Source organism: Antechinus flavipes, chromosome 1, assembly GCF_016432865.1.
Source record: "Antechinus flavipes isolate AdamAnt ecotype Samford, QLD, Australia chromosome 1, AdamAnt_v2, whole genome shotgun sequence".
NCBI classification, from domain to species: domain Eukaryota; kingdom Metazoa; phylum Chordata; class Mammalia; order Dasyuromorphia; family Dasyuridae; genus Antechinus; species Antechinus flavipes.
Window position 1 is genome coordinate 185,421,212 of NC_067398.1, and position 20,190 is coordinate 185,441,401.

The 20,190-nt window shown below is 33.7% G+C and overlaps 1 protein-coding gene across 1 annotated transcript; it reads right to left on the reverse strand.

Moving 5' to 3' along the window:
- Positions 1-1,115: 1,115 nt before the first annotated feature.
- SPATA9 (spermatogenesis associated 9) lies at positions 1,116-14,963 on the reverse strand. The gene is made up of 5 exons (XM_051993956.1): positions 14,780-14,963; positions 14,509-14,597; positions 10,908-11,135; positions 3,804-3,899; positions 1,116-1,551 (listed from the first exon to the last, which is right to left on the reverse strand). The coding sequence occupies exons 1-5, from the start codon at positions 14,838-14,840 to the stop codon at positions 1,282-1,284; spliced, it is 744 nt and encodes a 247-aa protein (XP_051849916.1). The 5' UTR covers positions 14,841-14,963; the 3' UTR covers positions 1,116-1,281.
- Positions 14,964-20,190: the final 5,227 nt, after the last annotated feature.

Here is a 20,190-nt window from a genome sequence, read left to right on the forward strand (position 1 = left end):
ATTCAGTGGGTATTTTTTAAGCACTAAAAACGCCAGAGGGTTACAAAAATTACAAAAATCTCAGTGCTGGGTATACAAAAACAAAAACAACAAAAAAAGAATAGTCTTTTTCTTCAAAGAACTCACATGTTTATATGATAAGCTGCTTGAGTCTGATTTGTGACCTTAAATTTGATAATTCTCTGCAACCTATAAATGATACATTTTAAGCCTTGAAAATGTACTTTGACTATGAAACAAGCCACCTTTAATGTATTTCATTTTTTTCTTTTAAAGTGATAATCAATTAGCCAGCATATAATATATGCTATATAATATATAACATAGACACTTCTGTGTGCCAAACAACTACACTAAGTGCTTCACAAATATTATATAATTTGATCTTCACAGCACCTCTAAGAGATGAGTTATTATTATTATCCTAATTTTACAGAAGAGGAAACTGAAGGAAATAGACTCACAAGTTAAATGACTCACCCAAGTTATATAGATAGTGAATATGTGAGACTAGATTTAAACTGAGGTTTTCCTGACTATAGGCCTACCACTCTATTCACTATATCATTTAGTTATCATAAAGTTGTATATACAAATAAATTTGTCCATGCAAATTAAATTTGAATTGTAAATGTAATATTTTACAATTAAATAGTACTAGCACCCAAAAATTTCAAGTATTTAGCTATACATTTTTCAGATAAAGAAAGTGAGACAGAAAGTAAGTATCCATGGCAAAATAATCTGGGACTATGCAGTTTGTGAATACTTACATATAGTCTTTATAATGAAAAAGATCATAGGTCATTTTGTTAATTTTTTAAACTTCATTTAAAATTTTAAAATAATTTCAGTTGTTAGAAAGATATTCAAAACAGACTTCAAAAATATATACATTTATTATGAGGACCCACAATCTAGGTTATGCTATAGTACACACAATCTACCAAATTAATATTGATTTGTTAAGGTGAAGACTTACACTGATTTATATATCTATATTAATTTTTTTTAGTTGAAAACCACATATATATACATAACAGTTACATATACATATAATATATATGTTATATATATACATAACATGTATACATATAACAGTTCATTTTATTTTTCTTCTACATAGCATCAGAAAATGACATTTCGGTAGCAATTGCTTTTTTTTTTTTATAAGTAGGGTATATTCAATATATCAACATTTTCCCCATTTTTAGATTAAATGTACCTTCAGATAGCATTTAAGTTCCATTTTTAAAAAGTGATTTTTGTATTCATATTTACTTATTCATTCATTTCATTTGACTGGTCAAATACAGAATGTAATACTTGAATATTGTTACTCAACTTAATATCAGGAAGTTTGGAAAGGAGAACAGTGTCTGGGTTCTCTGGCAGAGATCTATAAGGCTTAGCTATGATTTCACAGTCAGAAAACACAGGTTCAGAAAAGGCTTTTCTAACTTCAAAACTATCCTTTTTGTTTTGCCTTATGGACTCTTCTTCTTGAAAAATATTCTTCGCCTTCTCCAGCAATGCATTAATACAGACTGTCTATGTAATAAAAAGAAAAGTCTATTTTATTTTTAAATATTAAATATTTCTTTTAAAGTTAGCAATCTATGTATTCCAGTAACAACTTCAGAATTTATGCTTTCATGATGTTAAAGAAAATATTTTCTAATTGATTGAATTAGCTTCTCCACTAATACTAGTTAAAGCAGAATTCTTAATAACAACTTTGAAATTTTTGTATATAGGTAATAATTGTTTAGAATATAATTTTAAAAGAATATATATCATTTGGGGAGGAATTCAGTAAGAAAAAAAGAGCAGTGATTTCCAGCCCAACTTTTGTGATACCTTAGATTCATTATCTCAACGAGTATCACTAAAATCCCCTCCAACCCCAGAAGTCTCACTCACAGATAAATTTATACCATATGACCCTTTTATCAGAAGTATATATGAGAGAAATAAAAATTTTTAAGAGTTTTAATAATTTCAAAAAAGTTGGGAAATGGATCTCATGCCTATGCTGTATAGTGCAACATGCAAATAAATTAAATACTTTTAGAGACAACTACTCAAGGAAAGTAATAATCAGCTCAATTCAAAATTTTCTCAAGTAACTTATACTGTTCTATCACATGAAGCTACAAAGATATAAAGTATAGTTTCTGTCCTTAAAGAACTTAAATTCTACCAGGTAAGCAGCATGTAATTAAATAAATAAATATCAAGCTCCAATCCATGAGTTGATCCCAACTCATTCTGGAAGACCCAAACCAGTACAGCGAGGAGAAAGCTATGAATATAAGGTAACTTATGAACAACTAGTCATGGGTGTTTAGAGGGAGCTAAAATTATAACAAGGAAGATTTAATTGTTTTTTAATCTGGTAATAGTTTAACAACTTGATTAAAAATTGTGGCATTTTATCTCAGAATATTGTAGGTTAAGGCAAACTTGTTTGAGTAAGCTTTAAGGCTATACAAAATACTTAGTATGGGTTAGGTGTATTTAGGACAAAGGCCTGCTTGCAGCCTACTTGCTTGGCTATGTGGTCTCTTCTATTGATTGATAGTTCTGGGAGTTAGATGGAAATAGGGGGTTTAGGAATATGATAACAGGTAGGCCACAAGCTAAATAAAGGGTGGCTTTATTTTAGTTTATAGACCACAGAGTAAATTTCAAGAGCAAAAAAGGCTTTAGGGATCATTTAGTATCCCTCTCCCCAATTTTATAATTGAAGAAACTATGACCTTAAGAGTTAAAATGGTTTGCCCAAATTTATACTAAGTGATGGCAAAACTAGGATTAAAGCCATGGTCTCCTGACCCCCAATTACACATCTAAATGTTGTCCTTTGCAACATGGGATTGGAACAGATAACTGAGTATCTTTTCCATAACTTGTTTCCACAATTCTTGGGTTTTTAGGTTGGATATAAAGAAGGAACACCGTTCTCTAACCCCATAAAACAAGTAGCATAATGGATACTTTGGGAGTTATGTCAACAGATGGAATTGTGAGGCTTTGGGCAAGTAGTTTCATCTCTCTGGGCCTCAGCTTCTACTTTTTAAAATGAAAGGATTAAACGAAATTATATTTTAAATTACTTCTAGCTCTCTCATGCTATGATTCACAAGTCAAAGTTATTAAGGCTATAGATTAAAACGGAAGATAGCTTACTCTCCCCTAAGGGTTGTATTTAAATGCAAAAACTTTTAGTAAGATATTTAATTTCTGTTTCTATCCATTAAATAAAAAAATTTTTTAGATTTGTTTATCCATACATAGTATTAATGGTACTCTAGCTAATTAAATAATGATAGTTTCTTTTATAATTTAATTTTGAGGATTTAAATTTGAGGATCTTTATAGTACATTTCAATGTCAGAGGAAACATTTAAATGATACCAGGTTTCTAGAAATAGCTTTTGATAAAACTATTTCAGCACTCTTATTTTCTTTCAGTATACTTTAGATAGTATAAATGTTTAGCTAATTAAGATTTTGGCTAACAGAAGCTCTACTGTACTATAATTAGATTGATGTGAAAATGGGGTCATTCTTTCTTACAGTGTGACAACTGGATGAATGCCTGGGTATGTAATCCCTATTCTCAAAAATATATTTATCCTGGTTAATCAAAGTTGAAATTTCACCCAAATACTAGCCATACCCTAGTTTGGCTAGTTTGATCTTTATGATACCATATTTGATCTTTATGAAAAAATAAAATTATGTTTTCACTATCACATGAAAGAACTATTGTATTCTGAAGTATTTTATTAACCTACCAAGTAAATTAGCGCTGCATAAGATGCATATATTATGCTTGCAAAGACAGTTTTTGCTGGAAAGGAGATTACATCTAACAAAGAACCCTTTCTGACCTGTAGGAAAAGAAAAAAGTATAAGTTTTTTTCTTTTTCTTTCTTTTAAAAAAGTTAACAAGTTAAACTTAAAGTTAAAAGTTTTAACTTAATGTGAAGTATAAAATGAAATTTTAATCATTTACTCCAAAAAAAGGCATTCTACTACAAAAGCAATACTGGGTAAAATTTTCAAAAGTAACAATGATATCTGTCCAAATCCAAGGCAAATCATTCCACTGTTGCTGAAGAAGTCAGAGTTGATCAATTCTGTGAAGACCTACATCATCTAGAAATAATAAAAAGGGATGTCATTCATCAGAAAAGATTGGAATGTTAAAATAAGGAGATCAAAAGATGATTGGAATAAAAGGCAAATTTGGCCTTAGAGTACAAAATAAAGCAGAGGAGAGACTAATAGTTTTGTAAAGATAACTAGCTGTTATAACAAATGCTTTTTTTCAACAATCCAAAAGGCAACTCTACATATGAACATCACTAGATGTTTAATATGGAAATTAAATTTTGTTTTTCAGTCAAAGGTAGAAGAGGTCTACATAGTTAAAAACAAGACCTAGAACTAAATATAAGATAGCTCAATTATGAGCTTCTTATTGCAACATTCAGATTTAAATTGAATAAAGTAGGGAAAGCCATCAGACCGTTTGGTATAACACAAATAACATCCCTTATTTTGTCAATGTCAGTTTTTATGGTTTCTATAATGCAAGGATTGTGTCTTATATAAATTAAGTAAAATCATATAAAACTCAAATAAGAGTACATTTTGTGCTCAGTGTTTCCTATTATTTTTAATGAATAAAGAATTGAAACATCTATCACTGTTTCAACCTATCTGCAATAAATGCAAAAGCCAGAAGGATTAAAATAAATTACTTATGCATATGTTTTTATTTAATCTCATTAAAACAATTTGGTATCAGTTTTTTTTTTTTTTTTTTTTAAAGAAATATCAAAGGTCACTCAGTGGGACAAACTTAATCAAAACAAATGAAATAGTGTAGTATTTGATTAACCCAAACGCCCTAGCTACTGAGGAAAGAACAATTTGACATAAATAATTGGGAAAACAGAACAGAGTTTGGTAGAAATTAGCTTTAGAACAACACTTAGACAATTTATCAACATAATCATCAAATGGATCCACGACTTAAGATAAAATTTATAAATGAGTTAAGAGGAGCAAGGAAGAAATTATCCTTTGGATTTATAGATTGAGGAATTCATTGATAAACAAGAGAAACAGAGTGTTACATGAAATAAACTAGGCAGTTTTCATTATATAAAGTTTAAGAGTTTTTGCATGAAGAAATCTAATGCAGTAAAAATTAGAAGTTAACTGGGGAAAAAAATTTTGCAACAAGTGTATTGGATAAAGGACTCATTTCTAAGATAGATAAGGACATGAGGCATAAGTTTTGAGAAGTTTTGCCAGAAATTATTTAGATAGTACCTGCATTCTGAATCTTAAGGTTTGCCTTGCTTTCTCCCTTTTACAAAGAATTATACTTAAAGGGTAAAGTTTTTGAAATTTTATAAATAATTTTTTAAATGGGGGGATGTATTTAAAAACAAGGGACAAGAAAGGTTAATTGTAAAAGCAATCCATAACATTAAAAGGCATTAAGAATTTTGTATTGTCATTAACAGAAGTCAGGTTAGTTGGGCTGTGTCAGTGAAAACCTCAAAGCTAGAAGACCTGCATCTTGAAGTAAAAACAGGCACATCCTGGCTCACAAAAAGAGACAAAAAATTTGTGTACCTTGGGACAACTAAAAGGCAATTGAGTTTAAATTGAATATCTGGTTAGAATTTAAAGAATCTCACAAACTAAAGTACTGGTTGATTTCAAAGTAACTTTTTCAATTCGTATATGTGTTAAGATTGGAAACAATGTAAATTATATGATATTCCTAAGCATTTTTGTGATAAATTGTTATAACTGAATTTTAAGACTATTTGGTTATCACTTATAAAAAATTGTGAATTGTTGAGTTATTTGGGTGTATTATCTTAATATTGAAACCTGCAAATGATAATTGCTATGTGTAGGAAAAGAGGGATGTAGTCAAAAATATAGCCTACAATAACAAAAGGTTAGAAAAGGGGGAAGCAGAATCAACCCCTGCTTTGGGTCTCTTCCCCTAATTTGTAAACTTGCCAGGTTTCTTGAAATGATTTTACTAGCAAAATCAATAGCCATAGTGAAGGGGTGAAACCTGAAACTGTGTCCCCTTTGATCTATAAAAGAAGGGAGATTTGGGGCCTCAAGCTCTATCCTGAGAAAAGCATACCTCTCCCAGACAACACCCTCTTAAGAGGTCTCATTCAGTTGGAGATCTTGGCCTGATATTCCTATTAAGGGCTTGAAACTCCAAGATAAATACTCTCTTTTCAATTGGAAATCTAGGCCTAGGGGCATTGACAACATTGAGGGATTCTCATTCAATTTTGAAAGGAAGCCCTAGCCTCAGACCACTAATAAAAGACAATTGTAAACTCCAAATCTCTGCAGAAGTCAGAAACAGGATTATGCTTTGCCAAGAAGCTCTATTCTTAGCAAGACTGCCTGCCAGGACTCCTGCCAGCTGAAAGATGCCCTCTTCTCAGTGTTAACCTTTGTTATTTCTCTGACAAGACTTTACCCACTGAGAAGTCTGTCTTCCTAGCAAAGCTGGCCAACAATAAAATTCCCTTTTGTCTCAGACTTTCGGGTTTGTGAATTCTTTCGCTTTGGACCTGTGTCTCTAACCAGAAGGAATTCCCCACCTCAATTCTCTACCACTAGCACCACATCAGTAGGAAAGAGCTTGGTTTTAAGAAGAAGGTTCCCTTGCACAGGTGAAATAATTTTGAACTCTCTTCACCTTTGAATTTCTGAAAATTCTTCATTAGAATTTTTGGAAGTTAATCTGAAATTGAGGATTGAAAACAATATACTGTTATTTGCATAATCTTATGGCTTCATTTTAGCTCAATTGGCCCTGGAATGTGAGGAGAGCATGGTCTACCCTTCTCCGGCTGGATGTGGTTGCTCCTTAGCCCTAGCTTGAGGCCTTTCCCAAAGGGGTTGAGAGGTGATGGTGAAAAAAAAAGTCACTTGTGTTCAGTGACTCACTAGTGGGGCTCTTACCAGTTAAGTTAAATTGCTTCCATTATTTAAAAGGACAGATGATTTCTGTAATGCTGAAGATCTACTTAGATAAGATACCGTATCAAGAATTCCACTGCTCAGTAATGCAAGAAACTTTTAAGAGAAATTTGTTAGAATTCTGGTTAACTAAATTCTCTGAGAGTGGTCTAACCCATTACTTCTATTATGGTCTCTATTTTCAGCAAATTATTTAGCATTTACTTAAGTGCATAGTGGTGTCATTGTTTGATGAATATGATAACTTAGAGCAGGATTTTAACTTGATAGTGTTGGTTCTTTACAAGCAAAATCTCTGGTTTTCCTGCACTTAGTTTTGACTATAGTCTACTAGCACATATAAAAAGAAAGCATGACATGAGAATGCCTGCCATAATATTAGCCCTGAGATAGCTTATAAAATATTCCCTTTCTAGATCTGAAGCCTCTAATGTGGGACTTGACTATTTGAGAGAGCTGAGGAACCCTCCAAATTGAGACCCTGTAAAATGACAGCACTATGCCCATTCTCAGCAGGAAGTAGTCTCTGAAGATGAGATTATTGCTCCATACCCCAAAGAACTTTGGGCTCCATTATTTGGAGGAACTGGAACTGGTTGGTGAGTGGATCCCATCTACTCAGTGTCTGAGTGGGTCCCCAGTAAGGAGTTTGTTAATCCCATGGGGAGGGGGGGAGATTATAGTATTAATACTCCTCCCCTGCTACAATGGGATTTGGGATTTGGGATGGGGGACATTAGATTAAGATTTAAGTGATAAATATTACTGAAAAAGACACCCCACAAACAATTCAAACAAATTATAGAATGTAAATGATGTAATATAGCTTCTAGGAGAGATAGCAATGATTGTGAGGTCTGATTTTAGGGACAAGTCAATATTCTAAATCTTCTGTCTTTGGAGTCTGATTCAGGGACTTACCACACTCCCAATCTAATAACAATCTGTTTAATTCTAAATAGACCACTCCTTAATTCATTACTGACTGTCTGATAGCTTCTGGCCTCAGGATAGTCCCATGGACCAAACTCCTGAGACAACAGTGATAATCTGTTGGTCAGTGAGAACCAAATTTTGGAAAAGACCACTCCTTGCCCTATCTCGGGCCAAAGAATGTCAATGATAGAAAGCTGGATAAAGGTATCTTAGGTATCTTAGCACTCTGCTAAATTCTTTTGGAATTTAGTCCACTGGTAATGGTGGTATAATTACAATAAAACTTTGCCCCTTGACCAGGAAATGGGTTCAATCCTGCAAATTCTTTTGAGACACTTCATGATGATGGTCTGTGACCCCAAACTTTTGGGATCCCTTTCCCAACCTCAATCTAAAAGCCTGCCTAGTCACAGATAATTAGATAGTTATAATAAGTATTTGTGCCCTGGTGGAGAAAGAGATTTTATGGAACTTCCTGTCCAATTTGGGATAATGTTTGGTTTGCTATGAGATCTAGACACTTAGAGAATGCAGATCAAAAAGTAAGTTGAGCATATGGTTTGGGAATAGATGTAATAGGTATAGATCTCCTAAGAAGATTTGGAATCATGGTTCTTAAACCATAGATGTAAGACAAAGAATTAACACAAACAATAGAGATAGGAAATAGGATATGAAGAGTAGAATAGGTAAAGTACTCTGTAAAGAGTCTTAACAAAAGCAATTTCTGTGCCTGTGCTACTGGTTGCCTCACTGCCCAGATAGTACCATTCCCTCTAGGTATGGAAAAACATGAGAGTGAATTCAAGTGCATAGTCTTTCTGTTCCCAAAATAATACTCCTGGGGAGAACTGCAGTATTTTGTTCTACCTATTTCTTTCTGTAAGGGAATAAACCAGGATATAGTAGCCCTATTCATCCCAGTTCTGGAAATTACTCAGCTTGCCTCCCCTGGCAGGGTGAAAGATTCTAAAATCTAGGGATTGTGCTTTCATGTACCTGAATTCAGAATGTAACTGAGGATAGTTCTAACAATTTCTCAGGGATGAGCATACCTCTAGCACCTTGTGTGGTTTTTAGAGGCAGCAGTCTCAAATCTACTTTGCCTGTGAACTGAGTGGGCCCCTATGTATGGATCCAATTTAGCTATTCCTCTTACACTGGCATTCAAATAAGAAAATGAGACCAAATCAGGAAAAATTAAGTCAAGAGCAGTATCTAGTGAGTTCAAGGCTAGAAATCAAATTAGTCCTAGATCTGGGTCATTCCTATTCTGGTAGGTAAGTACTATTGGATGAATTACATTAGGGAGGCAATAAGGGGTATTGCTAGCCAATTGCATGTTACAAGCAGAATGGCCTAGGAAAAGAGGATGATCTTAGATAAGCTTTTGACAGAAAAAGGAGTTTGTAAGACATAGAAGGGAATTGCTGTACTTTTATACCAACAATGCTGCCCTCATGATAGTATTATAAATGATTCGCAGGGGCTCTCTTCTCTCTCTGAGGAACTAGCATAGAATTCAGGAATAGAACCCTATCACTGAATGATTGGAATATGGGTTTGATAGATGGAGAGAAATGGCAGTATCAATCTTTACCTTCCTATTAGTAGCCACAGGAATCCTAATGACTGTGGTATCCCTTGCATTAGAAAATTAGTTCAAAGATTAATAGAGACATCCCTGACAAAGATAACACCAGTAGGTCCATCCACTAATGTGTAAATGATGGGATCAGGTCATGTAAGGATAATAGTTGAAAGAATACAAGACCAATCTCCCAATGAAGAGAAATGTAAACTGATACTTAAAAGATTTCAAGAGGAGAAACAGAAAAGGTATGGAAATCAAATCCTTATTAAAGGAAAAATCGGCCGCAATAGCTGCTGGCTTCCAAGGGGTCTTTTTAATAACAAAAAGGGAAAGAGAAAAATTTGGAACATTAAATATTAAAAAAAAGTGAATGTTGAAAACTATCTTTACATGTATTTGGAAAAATAAAATGCTGTTGAGAAAAAAAAAAAAGGTTGCTGCTGTTGTTTGTTGTTTGTCCTTTGTTCTCAAAGAGGACCATGACATCAGGGAGCTGATACCATGACATGTAAATGAGTTGGATTTAAATGAGGGTGGGCCATACAAAATCATCAATCTTGCTTTCTTCTCCAGAGCTATCTGAGTCCAGTGGCAAAATATGAGAATCAGGATGATTGAAGATGCCCCTGGATGTAGTGGGGAACCTTTGCCTTTTTAAGGAAAGATCTTTAACAAGTCTTATTTTGACTGAAGCAACATCCATTCAGTGATTAAAGCTATATGAGATTTAAGGCAAAAAATGGCTCCTTTTATCTAGTCAAAAAAAAATGTAATCTGGGAGGGAAGATCCTCAGAGTTTCTGGCCCAAACAGAAACAATTATTAATTACTTTCACTCTGAGTCAATCTGGGACCTATTGTTGACTAATTAATGAGAGTGGTTTGGTTTTAAGACTGGTGCTTATGAAAGAAATTCAAGTTATCTTAAAAGGTTTCAGCAACCAAAAACAAAATAGTAAATATCTTTGATCATACATAAGTTTGAAATTATGCAGAAAGAAGGTAATAAGGGAAAAGAGAGCAAAGCTTTTTTTTTTTTTTTCCTAAGCTTTGTGGCTTAATTCTTTTAGGTTTGAGATTTATGCTAATTTATATGGTTGTTTTAAGGAGACATTCTTAGATATATTCCTCTTGTATTTATTATTCTCCCTCTTCATAATCTTTGAGAACAAATTGCATGGAATGAAAGGTCCTAGCAAACTCTTTCATCACCAAAAAATATCAGCTTTGCACCTAGGAACTTAAACATACTCTTCCCTCCCCACCCCCAAATATTTTAGATTATCAAATAAAAAAGTTATTGTCATTTAAATGTTCATTTCTCTTACCTGAACTTTATACAGAGGTTGCTTTGGGATGTTTATATCCCTCAGCAGACGATGAGATATGGTCTTTAGTTCTAAAAGCCTATGGGCGAGTCGAGGGTGCAAAAGTTTGGCAACTGATTTTGATGATCTGGATATTTTATGTAATCCTTGAAGGACTGGTCCTCCTTGTATCCTAGCAAGAGTGGTAGCCATTTTTGTTTTAGATGTTTTCACGACCTCATCTGTTTTCTGAAAAACAAAGCTTGAAAAGTGACTGGCATATGATCTGAAAGTTTCTTGAAGGTTGGCATTAGTTTTTGTACAACTTCGTATCCCCATGATTCCCTGTATATGATAATACCTGTTAGACAAACCCCACCAGTTCCATGATTTTTGATTGAATTGGAATCTTCCAGTGTGTATTGGAAACACCCTCTACCAATACGAAACCTTCTACGATTTAGCAAGTAAATTCTTATTTGAGGCATGAAGAGATTAAGTGGCTTGTCCTGTGTCATGTATCTAATGTGTTTGTGTGATCTTTGGCAGGGTTGGAATTTAACTCTAGGTCTTCCTAATTTCAAGCCCAGGCTCTATCCAGTACTGATCCCAAACAAAATTATAAAGCAAAAATATCTTGAATCAGAAATATATTGACATTGCCAGAATATGTTATATTAATGATGTGAACTCTAACTGAATTGGTCTACATTATCAGGAATAAAGGAAACGAGCCCATCCTGTCTAATTAGAATAGAATGATATGAAGCTACTTCCCATTGTTAGAAATTCTAATCTAGGGGCAGCTAGTAGGCACAGTGGATAGAGCACTGCCCCTGAAGTCAGGAGGATGTGAGTTCAAATCTGACCTTAGATGCTTAACATTTCCTAGCTATGTGACCCCTAGGCAAGTCACTTAACCCCAATTGCCTCAAAGGAAAAAAAAAAAATTCTAATCTATCTAGTCTTTGAGACTATCTTGATTAGCATAATTTTATATAACCAAACTCTTTTCTGGTTCCTCCCCTTACTCCTATACTATACCTGTCACTCCCATTCCTCCTCTGTCTCCCCTGAGATTTTAAAAATCAGGTTCCCTCCCACAAACAAATTGCTCAATCAGTATGTTTCTGCCTTGACTACTTCTATTAGTGTGAACCCATGAGCTATTTCACATAATAAATGGTGTAACCTGTGATGCATGTCTATGTCATGATTTCTTTATGTCAACTGAACAAATAGTACTTTATGATATTCTCTTACAATTATGTTCTCCCAAATCTATTTCATAGTATAATTCTGGTGCTTTTATTTTCAGATCATTATGATATATATGCTATAACAAATCTAATCAGCTCCAGGGAATAATTTCCTGGACTTCAAGTGAAAATGAAAATGAAGTGAAAAAAGACTTTGGGAAAAAGTCTTTATAGTCAGTGTTTCTGATAATAGCCTCATTTCTAAAATATATAAACAACTGTGTCAAATTTAAAAGTCATTCTCAATTGATAAATGGTCAAAGGATATGAGTAGACAATTCTCAGATAATGAAATTAAAGCTATCTATAGTCACATGAAAAAATGCTCCAAATCACTATTGATTAGAGAAATGCAAATTAAAATAACTGAGATACCACCTCACATCTCTCTGATTCACTAAGATGACAAAAAAAGATAATGATAAATATTGGAGGGGTTGTGGGAAAACTGGGACACTAATGCATTGTTGGTGGAGTTGTAAAATGATCTAACCATTCTGGAGAACAATCTAGAACTATGCCCAAAGGGCTATACAACTGTGCATACCCTTTGAGCCAGCAGTGCTACTACTGGGTCTATATCCAAGGAAATCATAAAGGAGGGAAAAGGATCCACATGTGCAAAAATGTTTGTAGCAGATCTTTTTGTGATAGCAAAGAATTGGAGAATACCCAACAATTGGGAAATGACTGAATATATTATGTTATATGACTGTAATGGAATATTATTGTTCTATAAAAAATGAACAAACTAATTTTAGAAAGGCCTGGAAAGATTTATATAAACTGATGTTGAGTGAAACAAGCAGAACCAAGAATACATTGTATACAGGAACAGCAATAGTGTCCCATGATCAACTATGAAAGACTTGATTTTTCTCAGTGGTTCAGTGATCTGAGGCAATCCCAATAAATTTTGGGTAGAAAATGCCATCTGCATCCAGAAAGAGAACTATGGAGATTAAATGTAAATCTACACATGCTATGTTCACTTTTCCCCCCTTTTTTTTCTTTCTGTTTTCCCTTTTGTTCTGATTTTATTCTCCCAACATGATTCATAAAGAAAAAAAAGTGAATATACACATTAAGAAATTAATAAATAAAATACACGCCTGGAGAAAAAAATTAAAGAAAATGGCTATTATTGGCCATGTGATCCTGAACTTTTCCTCATCTGTAAAATGAGGGAGTCAGAATCCATGATTTCTAAGCTCTTTTCCAGCTCTAAATTGATGTTTCTTGGATTTCTAATAGAAAATGAACACTAGAGAATAATCATTCAGTATTGCTACATTTCTTTCTAATCAATGAAACAAAATGAGCCATTACACAATTTTTGACATGTTATCCCTATATTCCATGTATCTGAATTTTTAAAAAGTCATTCCAAATTAATATCTCTACATCACATAGATATGTCTATGTAATGTTTATTCAATAGCCAAATGTGCTGAAATATTTGCTTTAACGATCTCAACATGAATTTTGGAAGTATTACAGATGGTTGAGATTGCTAATGGGATGTTATTAAGTAACTGGATGATTTTTAAAGACTATTTTCTTCCAAATTATGATAAAACCTTCTTAACTTTAGAGTATGAACTTTTCTGGTAAACTAGATTATTAATTTTTCATAAATAAGCTATCTTTCTTCCTGATCCATGCAAGACAGTCATTTTTCTTTCAAACCCTTTCATTTACTTGGAGGGTTCCATAGTAATGTCTCTTGATAATAAGTCTTTCAACACTTCTCCACATTGGTTTTTGCCTGGCATATAGTGGTGCCTAATAAATGTTTATTAACTGACTGGATAATACATATCCACAACATCTCTTTCCCATTATTATTATTTCCCTATCACATTTGCTTTAATTCAAGTAAATTTATTCGGAGTATATGTAGATGCATTTTTATTTTACATTAATTAAATCTTATGTGAACTGTATCTTGTTTACTTTGAGGATAGTGAAATTTCCTATCCTGCTTTATATTGCCATCCATATCATTTGGATTTCTGTAATCATATAAATAGAACCAAAGGAGTTCTTGACCTTTGGATGATTTGCCTTGGATCAAATTCCTTACATTTGTATGTTGGTTTTTTTTATTTTATTTTTCCTGGCCCATGATCTTGTCTTCTTTCCTTAAGCCGGAACCCTTGTAGGGCACATTTCAAAATTTAGGGAGTCTTTTATGAGCTGAAACTGGAAATATTTTTCCCTTATATTTGAGCTATCAACCTTTCTTGTGTCTTTATGCATTCAACCTCAAGATCAAGTATCAAACAAGTAGTAGGAAAAATACAATATTCATTTGTTTTTTGAAAAGAAAATCCCTTTTCAAAATTAGAAAGTCACGTTACCTGGTTTGACTGTGATAATCTTAATATGGTGGGGAATTCATCCTTAAATTCGTCTACAAGGTCCATGACTGCTTTCTGTAATCCCTCGACTGAGAGATGAAAAGAAGCCAGAGAAATATCTTAACTAAAAATATACTCCCCAACACATTCCCAAAGAACGCAACATATATAGGTGGCAATTCCTTGGAGACTGAAAAAATAAGAAAGTCTGGAGGAATTTTTACCCCGATTTCCCACACCCCCACTCCCATTTGAACAAGATTGTGTATACTTTTCCCGGAAAAGTTCTTCACTACTTGGCCACATATCCAACCAACGGGTTTGATTGGCATGATGAATCCCTGCTTGTACTCCTAATTCTCAGTTCTCCTGCAGCCCTAGGCGATGTTTGTCCAACTCAGCCTGTAGGCAGGGATGAAGATAGCCTTCCTACTCAAGAAAGCAGTGAAGGCCCAGAACCTGTGGTTGACTATCAGAATCAATTTTTTTATGGAACAATGGGTCTCTTGTGAACTTGTTACAGAATCTTCTGAAATCACAATAGTAAGGATAAGGATTTTAGAGATGCTTGTGAGCAGAACAGAGGAAGAACACAAAGCATCAAGCACTGATGAATCTTGGTAAATAAGACAACTGTCCTGTATTCTACAGGGATGCTTGAATTAGTGAATCCTCTGGTAACAAAGTTTATAAGAAAATTTACTAGTACTCAAAAAACCAAGCCTAACCAACTAAACAAAAACAACAAAATCCCTCTCCCTTTATATACAACGGGAAATAAGGCTATTTATTGATCTTACTGGCATATGTTAGTATACTTTATACATTTTCTTAACTATGTCCCATTTTTACTCATGTCTTTCTATATACTCTCCATAAAATAACTACCAAGCATCCATGGAGGTCTTGTTCTGATTCTTTTCAAAGTTAAAGAATACAAATTTACGAGTTGGCCAACTGTGGTTATTTGCTTGTGACTGGTTTGCCTTTTTTAAAACATATCACTGTTGACTGCAACCTAATTATATTCATCATCCATTTTTCCATAGTGTAGATAACAAGTAGCCTGACCAAAAAACGATATCTCCAAACATAAATCCGATTGGTTTCACCCAAATTAAGGTAAAGGAGGGCTTATCTTGAGTAAGCCTCAAATTTATTTTCTATATTTGAAAGTCCCCACTTCAGTTCTCCCTACTTTTTTCTCATTTAAGAAAATAATTTTATTTCAATAATATTTTATTTTTCCAAATATATGCAAAGATAGTTTTCAACATTCACCTTTGCAAAGCCTTCTGTTCCATATTTTTCTCCTTCCCTCTTTTCTTCTCCCTTTCCCAAGATAGCAAACAATATGAGAGAAGTTAAACAGCATTCCTTTCTTCTCTAGCTGCCTTTATCCTCTCACTTTTACTGAAAATTGTTTTTATTTATTTGTACTAATATATTAATTTACTTCTGTTTACATTTTTGCATGATTAAATTGCAGCATCTATTAACCATTATTCATTGTTTTAAACCTTTTAATCTTTAAGTGTGACAATCAAGTGATATGAACTTTTTACTCTTCTCCCATATTTCTGAGGAGAATGACTAAGAAAAAACTGATGGGATCAGAAAGTATCTCAGTGATACCTTATCTGAAGCAATTATTCTGATAATATTTTGATGTCAATTATGCTGACTTCTGGAGTAAATATTTTGTAGTGAATTATAAGGCAGCCTTGGAGAAGAAAAGAACAGAAAAGAATAGCAGTGTGACCATGAATAAGTTGCTTAATTTAATGCCTGGGGTGACTCTGTGTTACTTTAAATTATAGAGAAATTGCTGATCTGCATCAGCTGGGGGATTCAACAAGATCCATAAAATATGCGATCATACACAGGACTGGACAAAAAAAAAATTAGATTCCAGCTACTGAGATCAGGATTCATCTCTGACAAAACCAGCCGAAAAGACTTCAAAAGAAGGAAGAAATTAGTTTCTGAAAGAAACTAGGTTTCAATCAACACCTCATACTACTTACCAAAATAAATGCCAATGGATACATAATTTAGGTTTTAAAGTTTACATGTTAACCAAATTAGAAAAGGAAGTAAGAAATTCCTTTTGGGATCCATGGATAGGGAAAAAGTTCATGAACAAACTTTGATCAATTCAATGTCTGATGATGAGAAATAAACGAGAAATGAGAAAGGTAGAAAGGTATATATCACCTCCCTTGACAGAGGTGGAATACTAATTTTGGAGAATGAAGCACACTTATGGACATAAACATTTTGGAAATTAGTTTTTCTAGCTACATATATTTATTACAAGGGTTTTGTTTTTCTTCATTTTATTTTCCCCAGGTGAGAGAGATGGAAAAGAAAACAAATGCTTATTAGTTAAAAATAATTAATTTTTAAAAGCACATAAAATAATTTCTCCTCTAACAGCCTACTTGCAAAATGTACCTCATATATATGGGACAACCTTTTATAGTTACACTATTTAAAGCTTATTGAGGTGTAGAATGTCAGTTTAAATTTCATCTTTGCCAAACTTGTTTTCAAGTTTTATTATAGCCTAAAACTGTGACTGACATGGTTAATTTCATTGTGTCTAATTTGTGGATTTCATGGCCCTTTCATTTGTATAAGAATATAGTTGATTTTTAGGATTTTATAACTGTAGGTTATAAAGAATGTTAAATTTTTGATGCCCAATATATATATAGCCATATTGATAATACCTCCACAAGGCCTTTTAATCTTATTCTGAGAAAATCACCCAAGAATCATTCTTTTGAAAATAGCCAGGTAATTTAGGAAGCACAACTCCTTGGAAAGACTTATTAATTGGTTCCTATCCTATATGTCTATGCAGTTTTAACTGCTTGTTGCTTTTAATTGGGTAGTATTATAACTCTTGTCTTATAAATGTATATACAACTCTCAAATAATCGGAAAAGAAAGTTCTTACTATCAAAATCCCTGGTACTGACTAATGGCTCAATGTCAAAAACAGATGAGATTTTATCAATGAAAATGGCATTAAAGAAGATGCATTATGACACTACACATGTATAATTTATATCATATTGCTTGTCTTTTCAAGATGGGATAGTGGCCAAAAGGGCAGGAAAAAGTGAATTTGGAACTCAAATTTTTAGTTGCACAGCCAATTTATTGATCTGTGTTATTTCCATTTATTGATATCAGTGTTTGGGGATATAAATTTTCCCCTAAGTACTGCTTTGGTTGCATCCCCATAAATTTGGTATGTTGATCTTTTAATACAAATGAGTGCTCTATTTTGTCAATGTTTTTTCTGCATTTACTTAGATTTATATGATCAATTATGTTAAATGTTTCCTAATTTTGCCATATACTTGCATCCTTAATGTAGTAAATCAGGCCTGATTCAGTCTGGTCTGTTAGTTTAGGTTTGAGATTAGAATGAAATAAGATATTAGTAGGACAGTTAACCAAAATTTTTTTTTGCTTAGTCACTGTAGGGGAAAGATACAACACTGACACAGCTGAGCATAGCTTTCCTAACTCTGGATTGCCAATGATTTGTCTGTAGATCAAAAGAATGAGGGAATTACTGCTACTTCAAAAAGACATTGGCTTTTTTGTGCTTAGGCTACCACCAGGCTATAATTATGGATAAGCATTAGTCCCTGAGCCAGTTAAATCTAAAGAATGATTTCAATTCCTTTTCAGAAAAAAACTAGCAATTTGTGGGAGTAGACATTTGTAGTAGACCTGGCTTGAATCCAAATGGTCACAGTGAATCATTTCCTGAACATTTACTTGCAAATGTATTGCAACTACTTGCAAAGTATTATTAAATGTAATATATGAATATATATGTATATAAGTATTATTAAAAGCTTTTACCCTGAGAGATAGAATCAAGGTGACTGACTGAGAAGCATTTTTGCCAATCTCCAATCATTTTTGCCTTCTCCAACACATCAATCTAAAAAAGTCACCAGCCCAAATTTTAATTGGTATAATCAAGAAAAAATCAGAATGAGTCATTTCTCCAGCCCAGGGAGGGATAGGGAGACAAGGAAAGAGGTCTATAGACACTGAGAAATGGAGTACTGGATAGGAGCATGCCAGTGATGGAGAACATACCAGCCCCAAGGGAAAGAAAAAAGGCCAAGACAGAACACAAAGGTAGAAAGCATTGAAGGAGGAAGATATCTCAGACAATCCTTGAACTGGCACTGATTGAAGAAATGCATGCCATCTGGCATCTCTGTCACCCACTGTTCAGCTCTAGGTCATGGGTCCAAGGTATAGAGGAGCAATGCCAAGAAATCATGGGCATGCCCTAGCTGTGAACTGAGCAAGAAACGAGTTATTGAAATGTAGCTGTATGAGTCTGAGCCCAGCAGAAAAACCCAGAAGAGACTCAGTTTTAGAATTTAATCCAGCAGAGGAATACCAAGAAAAGAGTCCTAGAACAACAACAACCACAAAAGCCAGTAGTTCAGTTGCTATAAATCTGGAGAGCCTCTTGAGCTTGGGTAAGCTAAGAGTGCTTGGAGCCCACATCAGACCACTGACCATACAAGCCAAGGACCCAAATCTGGGCCAGGAACTTGCAGAGGTCAGACCAGGAGGGCAGTGAACAGATCCTTCTCTTCAGATCACAATAATTTTGGAGCACTAAAAATTTGAAGGCTCCCGTAAGGCAGAAGAAGAATATGAAAGGATAGAAATTCAAGTGAAGTGTGCAGAAACTAGCAATAATATGAAGTCCAAATTTAAAGAGTAATCTGGAAGAATGAGCAAATTAAAAACTGTGACCATAAAAAAGCTACAGTAGTAATGGGTATGCTCAAGATACAAACCTGGAAGAAGACAATAAATGACTTAAGAATTTCTATAAACAAACTCTCAAAGAAAAACTAAAGATTAGACACAAGCCCAACAAAAATTCTTAGGAGAATTAAAGAAGATGCTAAAGATGATTTTCAAAAACCAAATGAAAGTTACAGAAGAAAGACATGAAAAAAGAATTAACAGCTTGACAAGCTGTCAAAACTTTCCTGAAGAAAGTAACTCCTTTGAAAATTAGAAATGGATAAATGAAAGCTAAGGATTCCATGAGACATCAAGAATAAAGTCAAAAGACTGAAAAAATAGAAGAAAATGTGAAATATCTTATAGGAAAAATGACTAACCTGGAAAACAGATCAAGGAGAGATAATAAAAGAAGAATTGGACTATCTAAAAACCATAAACAGCAACAACAACAAAAAACTGGACAAATTTCAACAAATCATAGAAGTAAACTGCTCAGATATCCTAGAACCAGAGGGCAAAAAGGAAAGGGAAAGATTCCTGAAAGAGCAACATAAAAATCCCCAAGAACCTTATTTTCAAGCTCCAGAGAGCCCAGATCAAGGGGGAAAAATATTTCATGTCCAGAAAAAAAGAATTAAAGTACTTAGAAGTCTCAATCAGAATAACACAAAATTTAGCAACCACTACTATAAAGAATAGAAAGAAGAGAACTTTTTTAAAAATATATTTTATTTTATAATAACTTTATATTGACAGAATCCATGCCAGGGTAATTTTTTTTACAACATTATCCCTTGCACTCGCTTCTGTTCCGATTTTCCCCCTCTCTCCCTCCACCCCCTCCCCTAGATGGCTAGCAGTCCTATATATGTT

Bases quoted from the DNA above. Each gene is read 5' to 3' on its own strand.
- SPATA9 (XM_051993956.1), bottom strand. From the start codon at position 14,840: ATGCCAATCAAACCCGTTGGTTGGATATGTGGCCAAGTAGTGAAGAAC. The intron at 14,598-14,779 runs GTATACACAATC...TTCATCTCTCAG, and splicing joins GAAGAACTTTTCCGGGAAAA to TCGAGGGATTACAGAAAGCA. The intron at 1,552-3,803 runs GTAGGTTAATAA...TTTATTACATAG, and splicing joins ATGCAGCGCTAATTTACTTG to ACAGTCTGTATTAATGCATT.